This window comes from Asparagus officinalis, chromosome 1 (assembly GCF_001876935.1).
Source record: "Asparagus officinalis chromosome 1, Aspof.V1, whole genome shotgun sequence".
Taxonomy (NCBI): Eukaryota; Viridiplantae; Streptophyta; class Magnoliopsida; order Asparagales; family Asparagaceae; genus Asparagus; species Asparagus officinalis.
Genome location: NC_033794.1, coordinates 37,807,876 through 37,829,403, shown reverse-complemented (window position 1 = coordinate 37,829,403; position 21,528 = coordinate 37,807,876). Strand labels below are relative to the sequence as shown.

The 21,528-nt window shown below is 39.4% G+C and overlaps 1 protein-coding gene and 2 pseudogenes across 1 annotated transcript; all 3 read right to left on the bottom strand.

Annotated features, from left to right (window-relative positions):
* On the bottom strand, positions 346 to 1,270 carry LOC109833361 (annotated as a pseudogene).
* LOC109833354 lies at positions 2,101 to 6,549 on the bottom strand (annotated as a pseudogene).
* Positions 12,743 to 20,923, bottom strand: LOC109833345 (GDSL esterase/lipase At1g71250-like). The gene is made up of 5 exons (XM_020400993.1): positions 20,519 to 20,923; positions 18,888 to 19,133; positions 18,694 to 18,795; positions 13,672 to 13,813; positions 12,743 to 13,158 (listed from the first exon to the last, which is right to left on the bottom strand). The coding sequence occupies exons 1-5, from the start codon at positions 20,888 to 20,890 to the stop codon at positions 12,926 to 12,928; spliced, it is 1,095 nt and encodes a 364-aa protein (XP_020256582.1). The 5' UTR covers positions 20,891 to 20,923; the 3' UTR covers positions 12,743 to 12,925.

The window sequence follows — 21,528 nt, the reverse complement described above, 5'->3', positions numbered from 1 at the left end:
GTTACATTCTGCAGCAAGAATTTAGCTACAAAATCATTTATATAACACAAGCAGAGCAATTTTTCAAGAGTCGTCAGGATACAGATGCTATAGGAATGCTGTAAATGAATATTCATTTTTTTTCTTTCTCTGAATACCAAGTAATGTATCACATAGAAAATTTTCATTTTCCATTTGACATGTACAATTTCACGTATGAGGGGGGGAAAGAAACAAATGCTATAACATGTTCAAAACCAATGACATATGTATAACATTTCTCAGCCAACCTGTGTATACTAGAAGAAATTGAAACATCTATACACTCTAAAATTCACGTTCTCTTCTTCGTCTTCGTCATCCTCGTTAATTATTCTCTCCTAATTCTACAACACTATCTTCTTCAACAACCTCTCCAGTGAACCATGAAATCAGCATTTGTGATAATCTTGTCATGGATAGTAGTCCTGGGATGAGAACACTACCCTCGGTATAACATAATAATATAAAAGGAAAATTGTAGACTTATCTAACTAGTGTTGCTCTGATTACTTCCAAGAAACAATTAGAAGAGCTCACCCTATATCATAATTCTGCTCCGGTCTCCTTCAGCAGTTGTCCAGCATACCAAAGTAAATGGCAAAAAAAAGGGTCATTACTAAAGCTTCCCCTGTCATGACATAAGTAAAGCCTCTGTATCTTCCTTGTAGTTCATGATGCCATAATCATCCTTAGGAATGTCAGGGAGAATAAAGAAGTCGAAGAAGCTCCCATAGTCTTCAATGTTAGTAATAGGTTTGGCATTCTCTGACCCCTCTGCGTTTTTCTTTGAGATCTTTTGAGTCAAGTTCTTACCAAGAAACCATTCAATCTCAGTCCTAAAAACAACCCAAGAGCTGAGTTAGTAAACACGATCGAAGAAAATGGGGGAAGAATAGGGTGATCACCGACTAGACCAAAAAGAGAGTTACCAATTGCACAATATAGGATTGTCTCATCATGATTGATGATATGATACTCTTTTGTGAGGACAGACTTCTTGAAATATGGATTAGTGTCAAAGAAAAACTCCAGTTTGAAACCCTTAGGGTTATCAATTATACGTGATTTAATATTCTTGAGGTACTTCAGAGCTCCTTCATCATGCTCCTAGATCTGAACTCATGAGAGAAGAACACATCATGTTACTCTGAATAAGTATACTGAACAATAAAGGGAAAAAGCGATGCCTCTTGGATACCGTTTTAGTCAAAACATCGTGTGACTTCATTGCGGTGAGCCAGAAATTGGTACACCATTAGCTACAGAAAGAAAGTAGCATCAGCGTCGTATCCACATAAACTACATGCAAACATTTTTTAATCTTCAGATCTTTTATATAATTGACGTCAACATGATCCTTAGCTCTTGGGCTTCAGTTAAGCTTCAATTGATATTTTTCTTCGCTTCAGATAATCTTCATTTGAGCTCACTTTTTTATTTCCTAAAAATTCAAATAAAAACCCTTTAGTAATAGTAAAAAGTATTCAAAAAAATAGGTAATTAATGAAGATATAAAAATGCAATAAAATATGCTAATCACTTATTAACTTTGAAAGCAATCCAAATAAGGACCCACACTTTTGTGAATAGCAGTTTAAGAGTAGTTGGAAAATATAGTTTAGTCAGAATTATCCAAATTTTAATGCTTACACTAGTACAAAACAGGACAGCCCAAATGGTTAGAACCGTTTGGGAAAATACAGTTCCAAACGGTTACAACCGTTTGGATTGAAAAAAGAACCGTTTGGACTAAAGCCGTTGGGGAAAAGTCTACCCCAACGGTCGCCCAAACGGTTACAACTGTTTGGGCAAAATCCCAAACGGTTGTAACCGTTTGAAATTTTGCCCAAACGGTTGTAACCGTTTGGAATTTTACCCAAACGGTTACAACCGTTTAGGATTTAATAAATTTCCAAATGGTTTATTAAATCATTTATATAATATAGGCAGAAGAACATATCACAAAAGAACACACTGCACATTTATACTTTATTACATTCTGCAGCAAGAATTTAGCTACAAAAACATTTATATAACACAAGCAGAGCAATTTTTCAAGAGTCATCAGGATACAGATGCTATAGGAATGCTGTCAATGAATATTCATTTTTTTCTTTCTCTGAATACCAAGTAATGTATCACATAGAAAATTTTGATTTTCCATTAGACATGTACAATTTCACGTACGAGGGGGAAAAGAAACAAATGTGTAAACATGTTCAAAACCAATGTCATCTGTATAACATTTCTCAGCCAACCTGTGTATACTAGAAGAAATTGAAACATCTATACACTCTAAAATTCACGTTCTCTTCTTCGTCTTCGTCATCCTCGTTAATTATTCTCTCCTAATTCTACAACACTATCTTCTTCAACAACCTCTCCAGTGAACCATGAAATCAGCATTTGTGATAATCTTGTCATGGATAGTAGTCCTGGGATGAGAACACTACCCTCGGTATAACATAATAATATAAAAGGAAAATTGTAGACTTATCTAACTAGCGTTGCTCTGGTTACTTCCAAGAAACAATTAGAAGAGCTCACCCTATATCATAATTCTGCTCCGTCTCCTTCAGCAGCTGTCCAGCATGCCAAAGTAAATGGCAAAAAAAAGGGTCATTACTAAAGCTTCCCCTGTCATGACATAAGTAAAGCCTCTGTATCTTCCTTGTAGTTCATGATGCCATAATCATCCTTAGGAATGTCAGGGAGAATAAAGAAGTCGAAGAAGCTCCCATAGTCTTCAATGTTAGTAATAGGTTTGGCATTCTCTGACCCCTCTGCGTTTTTCTTTGAGATCTTTTGAGTCAAGTTCTTACCAAGAAACCATTCAATCTCAGTCCTAAAAACAACCCAAGAGCTGAGTTAGTAAACACGATCGAAGAAAATGGGGGAAGAATAGGGTGATCACCGACTAGACCAAAAAGAGAGTTACCAATTGCACAATATAGGATTGTCTCATCATGATTGATGATATGATACTCTTTTGTGAGGACAGACTTCTTGAAATATGGATTAGTGTCAAAGAAAAACTCCAGTTTGAAACCCTTAGGGTTATCAATTATACGTGATTTAATATTCTTGAGGTACTTCAGAGCTCCTTCATCATGCTCCTAGATCTGAACTCATGAGAGAAGAACACATCATGTTACTCTGAATAAGTATACTGAACAATAAAGGGAAAAAGCGATGCCTCTTGGATACCGTTTTAGTCAAAACATCGTGTGACTTCATTGCGGTGAGCCAGAAATTGGTACACCATTAGCTACAGAAAGAAAGTAGCATCAGCGTCGTATCCACATAAACTACATGCAAACATTTTTTAATCTTCAGATCTTTTATAAACCTTCAGGAGCTTTAGCTTTAGACAGGGGTTCCTTTGGAGCTACGACAGTAATACCTCCGACTTCGAGTAGACAGTTAACAATTTCATAACTCTGAAAAATTAATATGAAACGATACTTAGATGCTAGCATAGTACCCAGACTGAACTCAGAAAAAAGCCCAAAAGTCTCAAGGTTTCATAGTTAGCATCAGTGAACTTGCTATATAACAATATGTTGCTAATGATGGATTGCCTTCTTGTACAAACGTTCATAAAGCTTCTGGTATTTAGCTTCAAGTTCAACTGTTTCCTCAAAAAAAAAAAAAAAGCTTGAAGCTCAACATGTGCGCTCTGGAACATTAGCAAACATCACAGGAATTAAAGCACGATAGGACTAGGTTCCATTGGATGCCATTGTTAATAAGAAATAAGTGGAAGAAACATCTGTTCAAAACACTTTAATGAAGAGAAGAAAGCATCAAATAGAAATAGCATTAAAATACAACAGGATGTTAAAATACAAAATCGACCTTGTAACTTAGGAACCTTCAAATGCTAAAGAGGTCACATCAAAACAGGATGTTAAAATACAAAATCGACCTTGTAACTTAGGAACCTTCAAATGCTAAAGAGGTCACATCAAAATATTGATAACATCTTCTTGAGTAAGCTTGTAACTTAGGAACCTTCAAATGCTAAAGAGGTCACATCAAAATATTGATAACATCTTCTTGAGTAAGTCAAGTAGAAGAGGAAGTGCTGACCACATCTGCTTGACTAGCAAAGTGTAAATTCCAACAAAAATTGAATAATTATAACCAATTTGAATAATACAATAAATAACACAATTATTAGTGAACCCAGTGGCCAATTAGTCCTGTATCTGAGGAAACATTATATAGAATCAAAGCAGAATGATCTATTTCATGTAATGGTTCTTAAGCTACCAAAAAAAAAAGGATCAAGAATCAATAAATGACTTTACATTCAAGCAGAATGATCTATTTCATGTTTACTCTCTAGATCCAATTTCAAAAGGTCGTCCTAAAAAAACAAAAAAACTAAAAAGAAAATTGAAATTAAGATGATCATCAAAATCCCAACCAAGGAAGAAAAAAAAACCTAATTTTGACTTCTGACCTCAAGAGCATTGGCGATGCGTGCTCTTGCCTCTGCGCTCAAACCTGAGAAAATCAAACGAAATCAGAACATTGCTCGTATGTGGATTACACATTTGCGTTCTGTTAGTGTCAATCTATCCTTTGTTGGGAATTTAACGCCTAAACCCCTAATGCAACAGAAACGCAGTATAGAAAGAAGTACACCAAGTTTTAACGAGGTTCGGCAACTGCCTACGTCCTCGGGAGCCACACAGTAAATTTCTTATTAATCAAACAAGAAATTACAATTTAGGAGCAGATCTCAAAACTGAGATTTCTCAAATAAATACTGTAGCTACAGTGTTAATAATCAAAGGGTATGAACCCTTTCAATTCTCACTTGAGAATAAAAAACCCCACAATATAAACCCCTCTTTCTTTTCCTCTCTCTACTTTAATCTCTTTTCTTAATCTCCCCTCAATACTCATCAATTGAGAGCTGGAGATAAAAAGGCCCAAATCGCAGCTGCGATTTCAACGAAGAGGAAATGAACGCTGCTGCGTTTCTGAGGGTTCCGCCACCAGAGGGAAAGTCGGAGGAGAGACTCGCACAAACCCTAGGGCACAAAAGGGGGTTTATATAGGCAGAGATGAAGAGCTGGCGACAGCCTGTCGCCAGCGAACAACCCTGACGCAAAGGTCGGGTTCGCCAAAACAAACGCAGAGCTAGGAGGCGAACGCAGAGCTAGGGGGCGAACGCAGAGCTAGGGGGAAGAGGCGAACGCAGAGTTCGAGGGGGTTCGAAACGCAGAGCTCGGGCTTCGAGCTTCGTTCTGTCGCCTGCGTCTGGTCATCGACAACCTCGCCTGGGCTTCGTCGGAGCTCGTCGGAGCTCCTCCGCCGTCGGAGGTTTGAATCCACCCCCAAAACTAACAATCTCCCACTTGGAGACCAAACCGACGCCGACGGGCTATCTCATCACGCTCCTCTCCTGTGTGGCTCTGCCCTCATCATCTATGTATGAAGGCCAACTGAAGTTGCGCACAACTCTAGTTTCTGAAAGGTCGCTGCCTTTGTCAATATATCCGCTGGATCCTTTCTTCCTTGGATATTCTGTTGAAATCCTTTGACAACTCGTCGGGCTCTGTATCTTCTGGAACCACCCTGTTCCTTCTTCACTCGATACACCCACTTGTTGTGACGTGCCTTCTTCCCCATGGGCAACTCAGCTAGTCCCCATGTCTGGTTGGAGATCAGAGATTTCTTCTCTTCTTTCGCAGCAAACTCCCACTTGCTCGCATCTCCACTCTGACAAGCTTCATCAAAGCTTTCAGACTCTCCTCCATTTGTCAGCAACATATAATTCATGTATCTGCTGTTAGGCACAGGAGGACGAGTACTTCTCCTTAACATCGGAGCTGGTGCGTCGGGCTTCTGCGCACTATTCTGTCCAACAGTCTCTTCTGGCTGAGGACCCTCTGCATTGGATTCTTCCGAGAGGTTACTCGGGACATCATCTGTATCTACAAATATTGACTCGCTCTCTGAGTCATCAATCTTGTGCATGTCCTTGTACATCACCTTCTCGTTGAATGTCACATCTCTGCACCTGATCACCTTCTTGTTTTCGTTGTCCCAAATACGGTAGCCGAACTCGTCTTCACCATACCCGATGAATGTGCATTTCTTAGACTTGGGATCAGGCTCATTCCTGCCTTGATCACTTATATGCACATAAGCTACACAACCGAAAACTTTGAGATGTGAGAGGGTTACCTCCTTTCCGCACCATACCTCTTCTGGTATTCTGTGCTCCAATGGAACCGATGGACCTCGGTTGATCAAGTAAGCTGCTGTGTTGACTGCTTCTGCCCAGAACTGCTTCGGTAGACCTGACTGCATCCGAATGCTTCTGGCTCTCTCTGTCAACGTTCTATTCATGCGCTAAGCCACACCATTGTGCTGAGGCGTGCCGGGCACGGTCCTTTCCATTCTGATACCGTGCTCATAGCAGAATTTCTTGAATATGGTGTCTTCATACTCACCACCATTGTCTGTTCTGAGTTTCTTTACCCTCAAACTGGTCTCTTTCTCGACCATGGCTTTCCATCCTCTGAAAGCCTCAAACACTTCTGACTTTTTCTTCAGAAAGTAGACCCACACTTTCCGAGAGTTACTTAAGCCTTAACTTGGACTTTTATTTAAAATAATGAAATTTTTGCATGCTTAACTTAGAGTTGAAAATAATTTTTCAAAGTGTCTTGATTTACATATTTTTTTCAAAATATATATACATACAAAAAAAAATTTGCAAAAGAAGAGTGTGAAAAATGGGCACCAAAAAGAAAAAAAAACTCTTTAATTCAAGGTGATTCTATCTTATAAAGCCTAAGCTGACCGAGTAATTAAGCCCAAGGAGTATTTCCATACTTAATGACCTAAGCCCATTTGGGTTGGGATCCATTGGCCCAAAACTCGTTAAATGGTCACTTAGAAAGCCCGTTAAAGTAGAAAAAATCACCAAGGAAGAAAGAGTTAAAAAAACTAATAAATGTTTTATAGTTGTATATATGGTCTTGGAAAATATTTTAAATCAAGCAACTTGAAAATTATTTAAAACAAAGAGTTAGCATGTTCTTTTCAAAACTTTTAAATTAAATTTCTAAGTTTGGCTTGGTTTTGTATTGCTACAATGAGAAGATTTTCTTAAAAATATACCTTAGAGTTATATATAAAAATGTTTTCTTGAGTGATAACTGGCTCCAATTAGATTATCTAAAAGTTATCAAGTGAATTTAGTTATTTACTGACTTCTTTAATTTGGCAAGTTGACCGAATTTTGTGGGTATATTCACTGCAAACCCTCACGAGACTACAACTCGTCCACTAGGGTAACCTAGGGGTTTAAAGGCTTGTTGTATGCGCTAAATACAACCGCGATTCCTGCGAAAGTGAGTTAGGATTTTCTTTTTATTTTCTTTGCTAGAGGACTAGCAAAAGTTTAGGTGTGGGGGTATTTGATAATCATATTTTATTATAATTTTATACCCTCATTATCTATTTTATATGAATAAATATACCACTAATAATTATTTTTATCTTTTAATTGCAGGTTAATGAAGAATAAATCTCAAACTCTCATCTCTCAACAAAAACCCATTGATTAAATGAAGAAATGAAGCAAAGAAGCACATTGGAAAATCAATTTCCAAATTATCCAAAAGTCCAGAATCAAGCCGAGTAGCCTGTAGAAGCCGGAGAAAATCAAAAATCCAATATGAAAAGAAATCATATTCAAAATGGTTGGCCACAAAGAAACGACGATATCTCCTAATCCGGAAGGCGGAATTTAACATATAATATATGAAAATCGCCTATCTCGACGAGACGAAACTATCCGTGAAATCAGAATTTGAAAATAGTGGGCATCGATGTCAGCATCGATGTGGGCATCGATGCTGGCATCGATACCTGCATCGATACCTGCATCGATACCAGATTACTGTAGCGCGCGTCAATGGCTGATTTTGCTTGTCTTGGGGCTCAAGTTTGATCCAATGGCTCTCATTCACTGATGTTTACTATAAATAGGGGTAGAGAGTGAGGGGTTAGAGGTGTGAAAATTTTTGTAACTCCTTTTGGAGAGGAGGGCTACTCTTAATTGAGAAGGCCTTCCAAAATTGTAACTTTTAGTTGCAATTAATAATAATAATTTTTTCACCACTTTAAATTTTTCTCTTCTTCTCTTTGTTGGATGATGAAGATGAAGATGAAGATGGAGAATTATTTGAAGGTTTGCATTTCTTTTCTTTTTCTCTTTTATTGCTTATTAGTTTAGATTTATTTTTATGCTTGTAGTTAGATTTTATTTTCTTGTTAAATAGCCAAGGGGCTAGAACCCTCTTGCCTTAGTTTTATTTCATGCTTATAGAGTAGATTTATTTTCTTACATTTAATTCTTGTAATTTTATTTTGTAGTTTAGATTTTGTAATTTATTTTGTAGTTAGATTTTAATTTCTTATACTATTCACCTTGAGGCTAGAACCCTCTTGGGTTTAGTTTTTTTTTTTTTTTATTTTTATTTTGTTTGATTCGCCTTTAGGCTAGAACCCTCTAGGGTAGATTACCCAAATCTATAATTGAATCTACCATCTTTAATTTCTTGCATTTTCTTTTATTTTTGAATTTTGTTCTTCATTCTTGATTTTTTATTTGTTTCTTGATTTTATTCATTTTTTCCTTCTTGCCTTTTTGATCACACTCATTCTTTTTTCAAATCCACTCTCACTTACACTTTGCACCTATTTACACACCATTTTCACTCTCTCAATCTCTTCACAATCACATTCACTTATCACTCCTACTTATCACGCACACAACATAAGAACCGATTTTATATTTTCTCCTACAAAACACCTTCCTCGTGGGATCGATATCTTAAATACTATAACTTGACACGGTTGTGCACTTGCAACCTTTTTGGTACATGTTTATGCCGCATCAAGTTTTTGGCGCCGTTGCCGGGGAAGGTGCTTAAGTAGGTTTTAATTATTTTGGTTCTTTAACTTGTGTGTTTATTGTGAAAGAACTACTTGGAGATTAAAGATCAAGAATTGGAGATTGAGGAATTGGATATTCGCTTGTGGTAAGTCTTCTTCCTTATATTTTCAATTCCACACCTTTAGTTAGTTTCTCACAATTAGTGACAATTAGGATCTTAAAAAAAAAAATTATTTCCGTAGACCATAATAAAATTCACCCTTCACTTTGACATTTACTAACAAGATAATAAATTCAAACAAATCCCCCCTTCTCATTTGTTTGATTGTTAACCCTAATTAAAAAAAAAAGAAAAATATTTTTTTTTCCCATCCTTTTTAGTTGCTTTTAATTCAATAATCCTCTATCTGTATTTTTCAGAATCCGAAATCTGTTCCATCAAATTTCTCAAGTCTCATTTTTGCCTCATCTGTGGCCATGGCTCCCACTTGAATCTGACTTCCTCTAGATCGTTTCACGCTCTGATACCAGTTGTTGGGAATTTAACGCCTAAACCCCTAATGCAACAGAAACGCAGTATAGAAAGAAGTACACCAAGTTTTAACGAGGTTCGGCAACTGCCTACGTCCTCGGGAGCCACACAATAAATTTTTTATTAATCAAACAAGAAATTATAATTTAGGAGCAGATCTCAAAACTGAGATTTCTCAAATAAACACTGTAGCTACAGTGTTAATAATCAAAGGGTATGAACCCTTTCAATTCTCACTTGAGAATAAAAAACCCCACAATATAAACCCCTCTTTCTTTTCCTCTCTCTACTTTAATCTCTTTTCTTAATCTCCCCTCAATACTCATCAATTGAGAGCTGGAGATAAAAAGGCCCAAATCGCAGCTGCGATTTCAACGAAGAGGAAATGAACGCTGCTGCGTTTCTGAGGGTTCCGCCGCCAGAGGGAAAGTCGGAGGAGAGACTCGCACAAACCCTAGGGCACAAAAGGGTGTTTATATAGGCAGAGATGAAGAGCTGGCGACAGCCTGTCGCCAGCGAACAACCCTGACGCAAAGGTCGGGTTCGCCAAAACAAACGCAGAGCTAGGAGGCGAACGCAGAGCTAGGGGGCGAACGCAGAGCTAGGGGGAAGAGGCGAACGCAGAGTTCGAGGGGGTTCGAAACGCAGACCTCGGGCTTCGAGCTTCGTTCTGTCGCCTGCGTCTGGTCGTCGACAACCTCGCCTGGGCTTCGTCGGAGCTCCTCCGCCGTCGGAGGTTTGAATCCACCCCCAAAACTAACATCCTTTGCGTTCTGTAATGATTTATGTTGTTTATTACTTGAAAACAACACTCACCAAGTGAATAATGAAACGGCTAAAATTAAATTGTAATCCAATAAAAAATGTGGGGAGAATTCAAATCGAGATACACGTCCGTAAAAAATAGATTGATAACTCTTCTTATTTCGGTGCGGCAGGAGGCTATATATCCCTTCCCAACCTCGCACCATCCGTTTGCTTCTCTCGTCAAAATTCACAAAACGAAGAAACATCGAGACGCAACCCCCACAACAAGCCCTCGCGTGCGTTGCATGCACGACACGAGCTAGCTCAAGCCCCCTCGATCGGCTCTCACATCAACAAATGGAGCCTTGGAGCCTGTATCGTCAGACCGTAAAGTTCCGTGCGACGCCGCAGGGATCGATCGTCTCCTGCCTTGGGTGATCCTCGCTGGCTTCTGTGACCGGACCGTCATCGCGGCTGGTTTGGATGGCGGCGGCCGTCGTCTTTTTAACACGGATCTTCGCCGATCTGCGTTCCCGGGCCGCTGCGCGTGGGTCTGCTGGGCGGGTGAGCGGGTGATCGTATCGCTGGGTTCGCCGCGGCGGGTGTCGGTGCTGGCGTGGATATAACTACGTCGCCGGAAGCACTCGGTGGGGCAGATCCGGTTGGCATGGCGAGAAGCCGGCTGGTACAGAAGGCGAGGGATGTGAGGGAGAGGGCGAGGGATTATGGGCATTATGTGCAGATCGAGCAAAGCACATGAAGCTACTTCTTAGAGAAATGGAGGGGGTTTGTTTGTTTGTTTTGTGGGATTTTGATGAATAATGTGTACTTTTGTGTTGAATGTTGTCGTGATGCTAGTAGGTTTAATCTTAAGCTTGAGTTTGCGTGGGTTCTGCGTTTGGTTCTCTGTAGTTTGGTTCTTTCTAACTTTCAGCGCGTGATAATGTGGCCTAACCGAGTCTGAGCTCTGTTATCATTTTCAGAATATAAAATATCTTTCAAAACTCACGCTGAGTCCCCAGTAATTTTTGCAGGAAATCTCCAATATCTTCTGGGTAAATTGCACATGACAACAACTTTCAGAATATCTTTTTATGTTGCTTTTCTTTCTAACTTACGGGGGTTTTCCGCATAATGTGAAAATCCAGTGGGTTTTACTGCAATTTCAAAATTTTATAGGGGTTAAATATTCTATATTTTTAAAGTTGCTTTCTGAATCTTAGTAGCTGCAAAACTATCCGTCAATTCTCTGACATTAGTTTTTCTAACCTCACTTAATAATTTTGGTTTTTGAGTAAGATTATGTTACAACATCGATGAAATTTTTTAAGATTGTACAGTACTTTAAAAACCTGTTAAGTGGAAGGGGTACAAAAGTTCAATGGGTGAGAATTGAGGGGCAAATTTGTAAATATCAAGATCTGAAAGAAAGTTCTGCAAATATGAAAGATGTAAGGGGTGTATATACAAGAACCCAAAAAAACCCCTCTTCGCCGCTTTCCGAGCTTTGGCGTCAGCGGTAGGCTCTTTCGATTCAATTAATATTGCCAGTTTTCGCCGTTTGGGTGGAAAGTTGTCTTTTATCCATCTATCCATCCACGGATCAAATCCATGCGCCGCTCAATCATCCAGGATTCGAAACTTGGATTTCTACACGGAAAATGCTAAAAATATTCATATGTGCATGGGTATAATTTTACATTAGGTATAATATGATGATAAGAAAGATTTATAAATTTAAATAGAAGTTGAAGCTATTATCTAATATTCCGAACTTGTAGATCAAAATTGATTCTTGATTTTTATTTAAGCTTCATTAACTTTCCATTGGAACAGATTTTGAACATATCAATTCTAAATCAATATAAAGTCGATATATGATTGGATATAATTGCTATATGTTGGTTATGTTGTTCATGAAAAGAAAATTTTGCCTTTGTGAATAGTCTCACATTGGAAATTGAGATGAATAGTAAGGGGTTTATATTAAAACACCTCTTATTGGATTTTGAGTAGTGTTTTGGGTTTCATATTAGGTGGGCTTTTCATAACACAGGCACACATGGCCACGTGTTTACACGACTGTTCCCGATCAGGCTAGAATTTCTAATTCTTTATTTTCGGATTTTTATACTAGTAATTTTCTTTTTGACAGCACCATCATGCATACGTCTTTTTCTATATGGATTTTTCTATCAGATTTCTCTTTCCAAAGACTAGTTTGCGGTCCGTGCAAAGCACGTTTTTTTTTTTTTTTTTTTTTTTTTTTTTTTTTTTTTTTGCTACAGTAATCCCGTTTTTTTAATATGGCATGCTTTGAATTTTTTGAAGTGCTGCAGTATCCCGCTCTGCTACAATACCTTTCAAATGTTACAGTATGCACGTGTGCTACAGTGCTATTTTAAATTAATTATTAGCTACAGTAATAACGCTACAGTAAAATGCTACTGTAACATTTATTGTAGCATGAACAGTGAATCTCTGATCCTCCTATTTGTATAAAGGAATAGATGTGCGCGGTCGAATGATCTAAAATATATATATATACGAACACCTTTGGTACAGACATTGCAATTGCATAAACTAATAATCCCAAACTTCCTTCTAACACAAACGCAATCTTAGTTGCATGTGATTGCATCAAAACGCAAATAAGAGCTATAAATTAACAAAAAGCTTTGGAAACACTGGTAAATCTACAGCCTAGCTAATTTCTTCACATTTGTGGGATAAGCTTCCTCAACATCTGAACCATCGTAAGCTTTACGTGCTATCCTCACGTTCACGGCTTCCGTCGGATGAAGGCCATCGAAGTACACGTGTCCTCTACGATTCTCGCACGCGCGCCCGTTTCTCTTGCAGAGGACACCGTTTCCACCTTCTGCGGGTGTTGACACTTCACAGCAAGGTTTGCTCGTGTCGGAGAATCCTGAAGCGAAGCACAAGATTTTTACTACCTTTTGTTTTCTTTTTGAGAAACTACATATTTATTCTATTTTTTGTATACATAATCTACACCAAAACATGCAAAAGACAAAAAAAAAATTTGTTAATTTTAAGGTTGATCAAGGTAGATAATTGAACAAGCAAACTTCATGGACTGCGAACTCTCTGTGTGACTACAAGTTTGCAAGTATTTACTAGGACTTGTAGAGTTGAAAATTTCAAACTGCTCAATTGTATTTGTGTCTAAAAATTACACAATGTCTTTTTTCTATTTGAATTTATCTCATTTTTTTTTAAATCCTCCCTCGATTTACATGTTTACTCTCTAGGTCCAAAATTTTGAAAATGTCACTTAACTCTCAAAATGTTCCAAATAATCGCGTCTGAAAATAGACACAATAAGGTGCACGAATTGGACGTAGCTGACATTTCCTTAAACTAGACCAAACTTTGAAACTTGCACATATGATCGATACAGAAAAAGGAGATTAATTACCATTATCGACGGGGTTATCAATTATATCTCTGATGATCTTGTAAGAATCAACAAAGACCATTTTAGAATCGGGCATTTGATCATTTGAGCTTCTTGCAAGAGACTTGAGATGAGAGTTGCAGAGAAGCGCTGCCTCGTTGGTCATTGTAGTGTGGAGAAGAATTGGAAAAAGCAGATTTTTGGTCATAAGTCGACTCATGCACAGGCATAAGTCGACTTATGGTAAGTCGACTTATGTTGGTGCATGAGTCGACTTACGTTCTGCTCTGGATTGTTGGTTTTTTGCTCTGCCAAGTCGACTTATCAGGTCTGATAAGTCGACTTATGATCTCTTCTCCAGTTGCTGTTTTTCGCTCTGCCAAGTCGACTTATGCAGACTGATAAGTCGACTTATGACGGGTTTTTTGGAAAGTTCAGGTTCCTATTTGCAGTCTGTTTGGGTTTCTGTTTTGGTATAAATACCAATACGATTTGAGGGTTTTGTGAGGAGAGTTTTGGGGTTTTGGAGCACAGAAAAAGAGAGATCTTTCTGAGCTATTTGTTAGGGTTATTGGTTGAGAGATTGAGAGATTTGTTGGTGAGATTAGTTGGTTCGTTTGAGCGATTTGTAATCTCAATTTGTACTCTCCTTCTCTATTAGTGAAAACCCACCCCCTTCTTGCCCCGTGGACGTAGGCAATTTGCCGAACCACGTAAAACCTTGGTGTTTGTGTTTTGTTTGGTCTTTCTCTCGGCGTTCGTTGGTTTGGTTTCTCAAAGCATCAGTCACAACAAGTGGTATCAGAGCACGGGCAACGCTTGGGCTATTTGGAGGAGTAGATCGCTTTGGAAGTTCATCTAGGGCTTCGTTTGGTGATAAAGGTGGGATCTTTTTTTGTAAAAATCTCGTCTTTTTCAGTTTGGATCTATTTCTCGTTTGTTTCCGCATTGGTTTGGTGGTGCCTTGAGGATTATGGCCGAGAAAGAAGGAGTTGTGGGCAGTACTTCCGGCGTGAAGACCGTCCAAAGCTTGAATATCCACTCAATGAAGATTGATGTGGAAAAGTTCAATGGCACAAACAATTTTGGACTTTGGCGATGCGAAGTCATGGATGCGCTCAACGCGCAAAATTTGGAAGATACGTTGGAGTTGGACGGGAAACCGGACAACATTGATGAGAAGGTTTGGAAAAAGATGAATCGAACGGCGTGTGGTGTGATTAGGTCTTGTCTCACTCAAGATCTAAAGTATGATGTGATCAATGAGACTTCTGCAAAGAAGATTTGGGAGATCCTTGAGAGCAAGTATTTGACCAAGAGTGTGGAGAATCGCTTGCATTTGAAGAGGAGGCTTTACCGCTTCCAGTTGAAGAAAGGAACCTCCATTGGTGATCACATGAACCACTACACGAAGCTTCTTGCGGATTTGGCGAATGTGGATGTTAAGATTGAAGATGAGGACAAGGCGTTGTTGCTATTGAGTTCCTTGCCTGACGAGGAATATGAGACCTTCGTTCTTACTCTTATTAATGGGAAGGCATCTCTTTCGTATAGTGAGGTCACCGCTGCACTTGTGAATTATCAGCTTCGAAAGAAGGATAAGGAGACTTCGTTTGAGCCGGTAGCGGGGGCGTTGGTCGCAAGAGCAAAGGGTCCAAACCGTAGTGGGAGGTCGCAGTCTAGAGGGGCACATCTTGGAGTTCGTAAGAATCAATGTGCCTTTTGCAAAGAAGATGGACATTGGAAAGCCGATTGCCCAAAGTTAGTTGATCGAGCCGGGAAGAATAAGGGAAAAGCTATTCAAGCTTCAGAGGCGAATGTTGTCAAGGCTAGTGGCAACGATTCAGATTCGGATTCTTCGGGCTACTCGTTATCTGCACTGCCGTCAGTTTGTGTTGCCTACTCTACAGAGTGGATATTGGATTCGGGTGCTACATACCACATTTGCCCTAGGAGGGATTGGTTCTCCAGCTTTCAGGAGTTGGAAAGAGGGGATTTCGTGCTCATGGGGAATGATCACAAATGCTCTATTGGTGGTATTGGTACTGTTCGGATCAGGATGAGTGACGGGGTGATTCGGGAGTTGGTTGGAGTGAGGTTCGTTCCTCAGTTGAAGAAGAACATCATTTCACTTGGAGCTTTGGAGGCAGCTGGCTATAGGGTGACCTTGGCGGATGCACGCTTGAAGGTTACATTTGGGTCCATGATTGTGATGAAGGGCGTCAGAAGAAGAAATTTGTATTATTTGCACGGAAGCACGGTGATTGATAGGGAAATGACGACTTCATCAGATTCGGCTAGACTGTGGCATTGTTTGGTGCTGGGGTATATGATTGGTAATACCGTGCATTGGTTGTTGAGGAGTGCTATGACCTGCAGATTGAAGTCCTGTGAGCACATTAGGATGAGCGAGACCGTGGTGGAGTTTGGCACTTCTATCCATCGAGCGAGGGGTCTTTTTGGAGGTGTTCAGTCAGGCATTTGGGGGCCTTCCAAGGAGGCATCATTGGGAGGTAATCGTATCTTGGTTTCCACAGTTGGTGATTGTTCTAGGCATTATTGGGTCGCGACCAGTTCCCGTTGGTGTAAAGTCCTAGAAGTCAACAACAATTGGAAGAAGTGTATTGGCAGAAAGGTAACTCATTGTTTCAGCTTTGGTAGGGGTCCTTTCTTGCGTTGGTGCCGAGCTCACGGCAATAGGAGACACTTCATTGGTGTGGAGACTTTGGGGCGACGAGATGAGATGACAGTTTCGATGGGTCGTTCCTTTCTGGAGGAGGATCGGCGTTTGATGTCGAGCATTGGCATTGGTGTGCGGGCTTCGACATATTTGGGTCATCTTATGCATAGGTCGCCGACTGCTGCTTTAGGAGTTATTAGATCTGGTGGAGCTGCTTCAGATTTTGGGTCGCGTCGGATATTTGGATACCCAGCATTTGGTCACATCGTGGATGTGAGATTGGATCCGATTGCGCGTTTGGGGTTCGGAGGCTCAGTTGATTATCGTTTGGGAGCTTCTGATTTTGTTCTGAGCAGGTATGTCACTTTTGACTCTCGGCAGGTGGAGAGTGTTGATCAGGTCATTTGGATATCGCAGCAGGTGGAGAGTGATGCTACTCCACGTTGGGTGGAGATTACTCCACATACTCCAGATCATACTGCGTCATTTGGGATTCCAGCTAAGGTGACACAGGTTGGAGATCATTTGGTTTTGGATGCAGATGATGGATTGGTTTTGGATTCAGTTGCAGCTGGTAGATATAGTTTGGATATGGCCATTGGTTTACCTCAGGTGGAGGTGTTTGATTTGTCTCAATTTGGGGTCATTGGGAATACTATCAGTTGCAGATCGTTTGGTGATATTGGAGAAGAGTTGCAGACTTTTCTATTTGATTGAGGGCCTTTGGAGGCCGTTTGGGTGAACTACGTGAAGGCTTGATTCCTTGGGCAAAGGATACGTAGGCAGTCATTTTGATGCAGCCGATTTGGTGAGCGACATCGACATTTGGGGTGAGTGTTCACACTCTCATTTGGGTCTCAGCATGTGAGGCATTTGTTTGGTTGGTGTCGGCTCAGTTTTGGGAAAACTTCGCCGAGGTGGAGAATTGTGGAGAAGAATTGGAAAAAGCAGATTTTTGGTCATAAGTCGACTCATGCACAGGCATAAGTCGACTTATGGTAAGTCGACTTATGTTGGTGCATGAGTCGACTTACGTTCTGCTCTGGATTGTTGGTTTTTTGCTCTGCCAAGTCGACTTATCAGGTCTGATAAGTCGACTTATGATCTCTTCTCCAGTTGCTGTTTTTCGCTCTGCCAAGTCGACTTATGCAGACTGATAAGTCGACTTATGACGGGTTTTTTGGAAAGTTCAGGTTCCTATTTGCAGTCTGTTTGGGTTTCTGTTTTGGTATAAATACCAATACGATTTGAGGGTTTTGTGAGGAGAGTTTTGGGGTTTTGGAGCACAGAAAAAGAGAGATCTTTCTGAGCTATTTGTTAGGGTTATTGGTTGAGAGATTGAGAGATTTGTTGGTGAGATTAGTTGGTTCGTTTGAGCGATTTGTAATCTCAATTTGTACTCTCCTTCTCTATTAGTGAAAACCCACCCCCTTCTTGCCCCGTGGACGTAGGCAATTTGCCGAACCACGTAAAACCTTGGTGTTTGTGTTTTGTTTGGTCTTTCTCTCGGCGTTCGTTGGTTTGGTTTCTCAAAGCATCAGTCGCAACATGTAGTTGACATTGTAGCATATAGTTCAGAATATTCCACTCACATGCCTCGTCTTCTTACAAGATTTGTATTCCAGATCATTGCAGTTTACACTAATTTTAAAAATAGTCTTACTTGATGTACAAACTATATAGTTAACATGAACCATAATAAATAGTTTCTTCTAGATCTGGTCCAACATGCATGATTCCCTACTTCTACTTTCTTTACCAAATAAATATGTTGTTGTTACCAACAAACATTCAAATGGCACAAACCCACAAACTTTCATTTGGTGTTTAATTAATTTCACAAAACCCCAACTTTTAGAGGGTTATGTTTTTTTTTTTTTGGTGGGTGGGGGGGGGGGGGGTGAATAAGAACTTTTAGTGTTTTGCCGTAAACCTCGAATAACTTCCAAAATTGAACTAAACCCCCAATAACTTTTACAGAATAACTCCAATATCTTTTGCATAAACCCCATTAACTTTCAAAATTTCTTTTATATTGTTTTTCTTGTTCAATTTTATGGGGGTTGTCTGTAAAAATGTGAAAACTTATTGGGGGTTTTATGCAATTCCAAATTATTGGCATTTATTGTGGTTTTGAAAGTTTTTGGGATTTACTGCAAAATGTTGAGAGTTCTTTGGGGTCTAGTGTACTTTACCATTTGGAAAACCCAAAAGTTATGGGAGTTAAGTGACATTTTAAAAGTTGATGATCAGAGTTGTCTCAAAATGGATAAAAGTTGGTTTCGTGAAATTTACCCTTAATTACGTGTCTCGCTGTAGCTTTTTCCTAAGAATTGAAAAAAGATTCTTTAATAGCTTCTTCAGAAAAAGTTCAACAATATTAGTCTTGGGAGTTGCGAAGCTTCAATGATCAAACTTACTGTTTTAATCTTGAGCCATGCCTTTCCTTTAATTTGCACCAAGGACTGGTTAATTTTACAGTTAATTAAATTTCTATCAGATTCTGCAAATAACTCCCCCATATAGCAATAAATTATTAAGATGACCAATTAAGTACCTTGAGCTGGCGTGACAACGTCGAGATGAGGCTCTCAGTAAACACGGGCACTGTAACTTTATCCTTCTCCTTGGAGACGAAATACTGTAGGTAGTCATTTCCTCCGGTTCCTACCACAAATAGGTAATTTGAGAGGTGGTCCTCAAATAATCTTGGACTGTGGACGCATCTTAGTTGAGTCCTCAGTTGAGGCAACGTGGTAACCTTGAAGTCCCTGATTTGTTGGCTCAAGCTCATTACCTCCCCCTGCAACGAACAAATGCTTGCTTTTAGTAGTACATTCAATGAAGGAGTAGCTAATAATTTTTTTATAAGGGGTTCATGTTATGGAAAGTGATTCGGATCCATCACATTAACGGTATTATCAAATGATGTCTATAATTAGATTAGTGGAATGGGGTATTAGGTATTGATCAAGAGTAGCTAGATATCATTTTGATGCATTATTAACGCGCGCAAGGGGACAATAATAAGCCATTAGGTTTTATCTTAAAAAATTAACTAAGTAGAGCAACTATCTATTTTTTTGGACACAAGACCTTGTAACATGCATGGTTAAATTCTCCACCCCATTTAACACTAACTTTGAGGAAAACTTTTGATCAAATTACTTTCGTTGTTCTTCATTTAATGGGCAAGCTTCTTAAAATAGGTTAAGCGAAAAATGAAAGTTACAGAGACTTTTAGTGACGAAACTGAGCTAAAATAGGAACGTAAAACGGACTGGTTTATTGTTGAGGCACAGGCATCGAATTGGTATACTTTTTCATTAGAAAGTGTTTTACAATCGAAAGATGTTAATGAGATTAATATATGGTACGAGGGAATTTTCTCATTTATAATTATGATTTGACGCAATCTTAACTAAATGTTTCTATATGAGTGTTTCTCTCTCCCTTTTTATCACCTGGTTAAAATTGAACCATATCATTGTCGTATGAAAGAATCCCTTTAGGGGCTGTTTGGTTGGCTGAGAAACTAAGTAAAGGAAACCAAAACACCCAACACACTCATACGAAGGTGTTTGATATCATTTTCTTGTGTTTGGTTAAGAGATGAAAAAAAGAGATATTGTGCCTGTGGAACCCACCCACTAGTAAGATAATAGCTAGTGACACGAGTCCCAAATTTAAGAAAATCCATTTTCTCTCAAAAAGTCGTGAAATGGACTTGAAAACACGAAAATGGGTCCCACAACCTATTTCCCATTAGTAATCTCCCAAAATTAAGTTTCTAGGAAATGAACTTATGTGACAATGGTACTCATTATTCTCGATCTGCTGGAGAACTTGAGTAGCAGGTCAAATGAAAATAATACAAATAAAACACTAATGTTTTAAAGGCACAGGGGTCCCTTTTTTTTTCATCTCTGCTGTATGTTTGTGTACTATAGAGTTGTATATTTCAGACCTGCATGCATGTATAAGAGAATACGATGTCAACACACTGAAATCAAATGTTTGGGAATATACATTGAAGTCGTCTGACACCAGCATGGCCAGTTCAAATAAGAGATTAGTTTTTATCTACTAACAGCAGAGGGTACAGAGACATGACTCTAGCTACGGTACATACGAAAATAATTGCCTCAAAAAAGAAAAAAAAAAGAAAAAAGAAGGTGAAAACTTTACCCGAAAAGACCCAGTCTGGTCCAAAATCCCTGAACCCCCAGAGGCAAAGTTAACCCCATGAACAACTCTAGCCCCTCTTGTTCTCGGGTCGGTGAAGGGTGGAATGAGCCTTGGAAGCTTGAGTAGCCCACCGAGAACATCAATGGCGTTCCTCCCGTTGGAGAACCTACCGGATGGGCCCAAAGGGAAATCTACGCCGTATGGGTGAAAGTTTGCCTTCGTTGTTGCGTTCTTGAGGAAGTTGTTGTTGCCATTATCAACCAAAGAGCTCCCGAACACGAACATCCCATTGACTTCAGCTTCTTGCAGTTCTGAGAGGGTGAGAGGGATGAGAGAGAGGAGGGCGAGGAGCGGAGTTTTGGGGATTTTCATTGTGAGTACGTGTACGTTGCTTGGGCTAAGGCGTTGAGGATTTTGGGTCGGAAGGGAGTGACATTTATAAATAGGAAAATCGATAATACGGGAATTTTTTAAAAAAAAATAAATTTGTATACATCAATTTCGACGGGTCAAAAGGATGCTCAGTTAGTTGGACGTGCCAGAGGCTTCTAGAATATAAAATCTTAACACTCCATTAATTCAGATCACAATTTTAGAGTTATGATACAATTGAAAGAAACCTTAAGGGCTTGTTTGGATTGAGGGGAATGAGGGTGAAGGGAAGTTAGGGGAACCATTCACTTCCATTCACCTTGTTTGGGAACACTTAGGGCTTGTTTGGATTGAGGGGAATGAGGGTGAAGGGAAGTTAGGGGAACCATTCACCTTGTTTGGGAACACTTAGGGGGGGGGTTATTCATCGGTGTAAAAAATGGGATAATGGGATAATTTTTGGAACACCAGTATTTGGTGTTATTCATTGGTGTAATTGGAACTGGAGTATCTATTGTGGTGTTATTGGTTTGTTGAGACAATTGGCAGGGCCGGCTGAAGGCATAGGCCACTAAGGCATATGCCTAGGGCCCCCATTTTATTGGGGCCCTCAAAAAATATATTCTATATATATATAT

Bases quoted from the DNA above. Each gene is read 5' to 3' on its own strand.
- LOC109833345 (XM_020400993.1), bottom strand. From the start codon at position 20,890: ATGAAAATCCCCAAAACTCCGCTCCTCGCCCTCCTCTCTCTCATCCCT. The intron at 19,134-20,518 runs GTAAAGTTTTCA...TGTTCGTTGCAG, and splicing joins ACCAGACTGGGTCTTTTCGG to GGGGAGGTAATGAGCTTGAG. The intron at 18,796-18,887 runs GTACTTAATTGG...AAAATTAACCAG, and splicing joins CGTTGTCACGCCAGCTCAAG to TCCTTGGTGCAAATTAAAGG.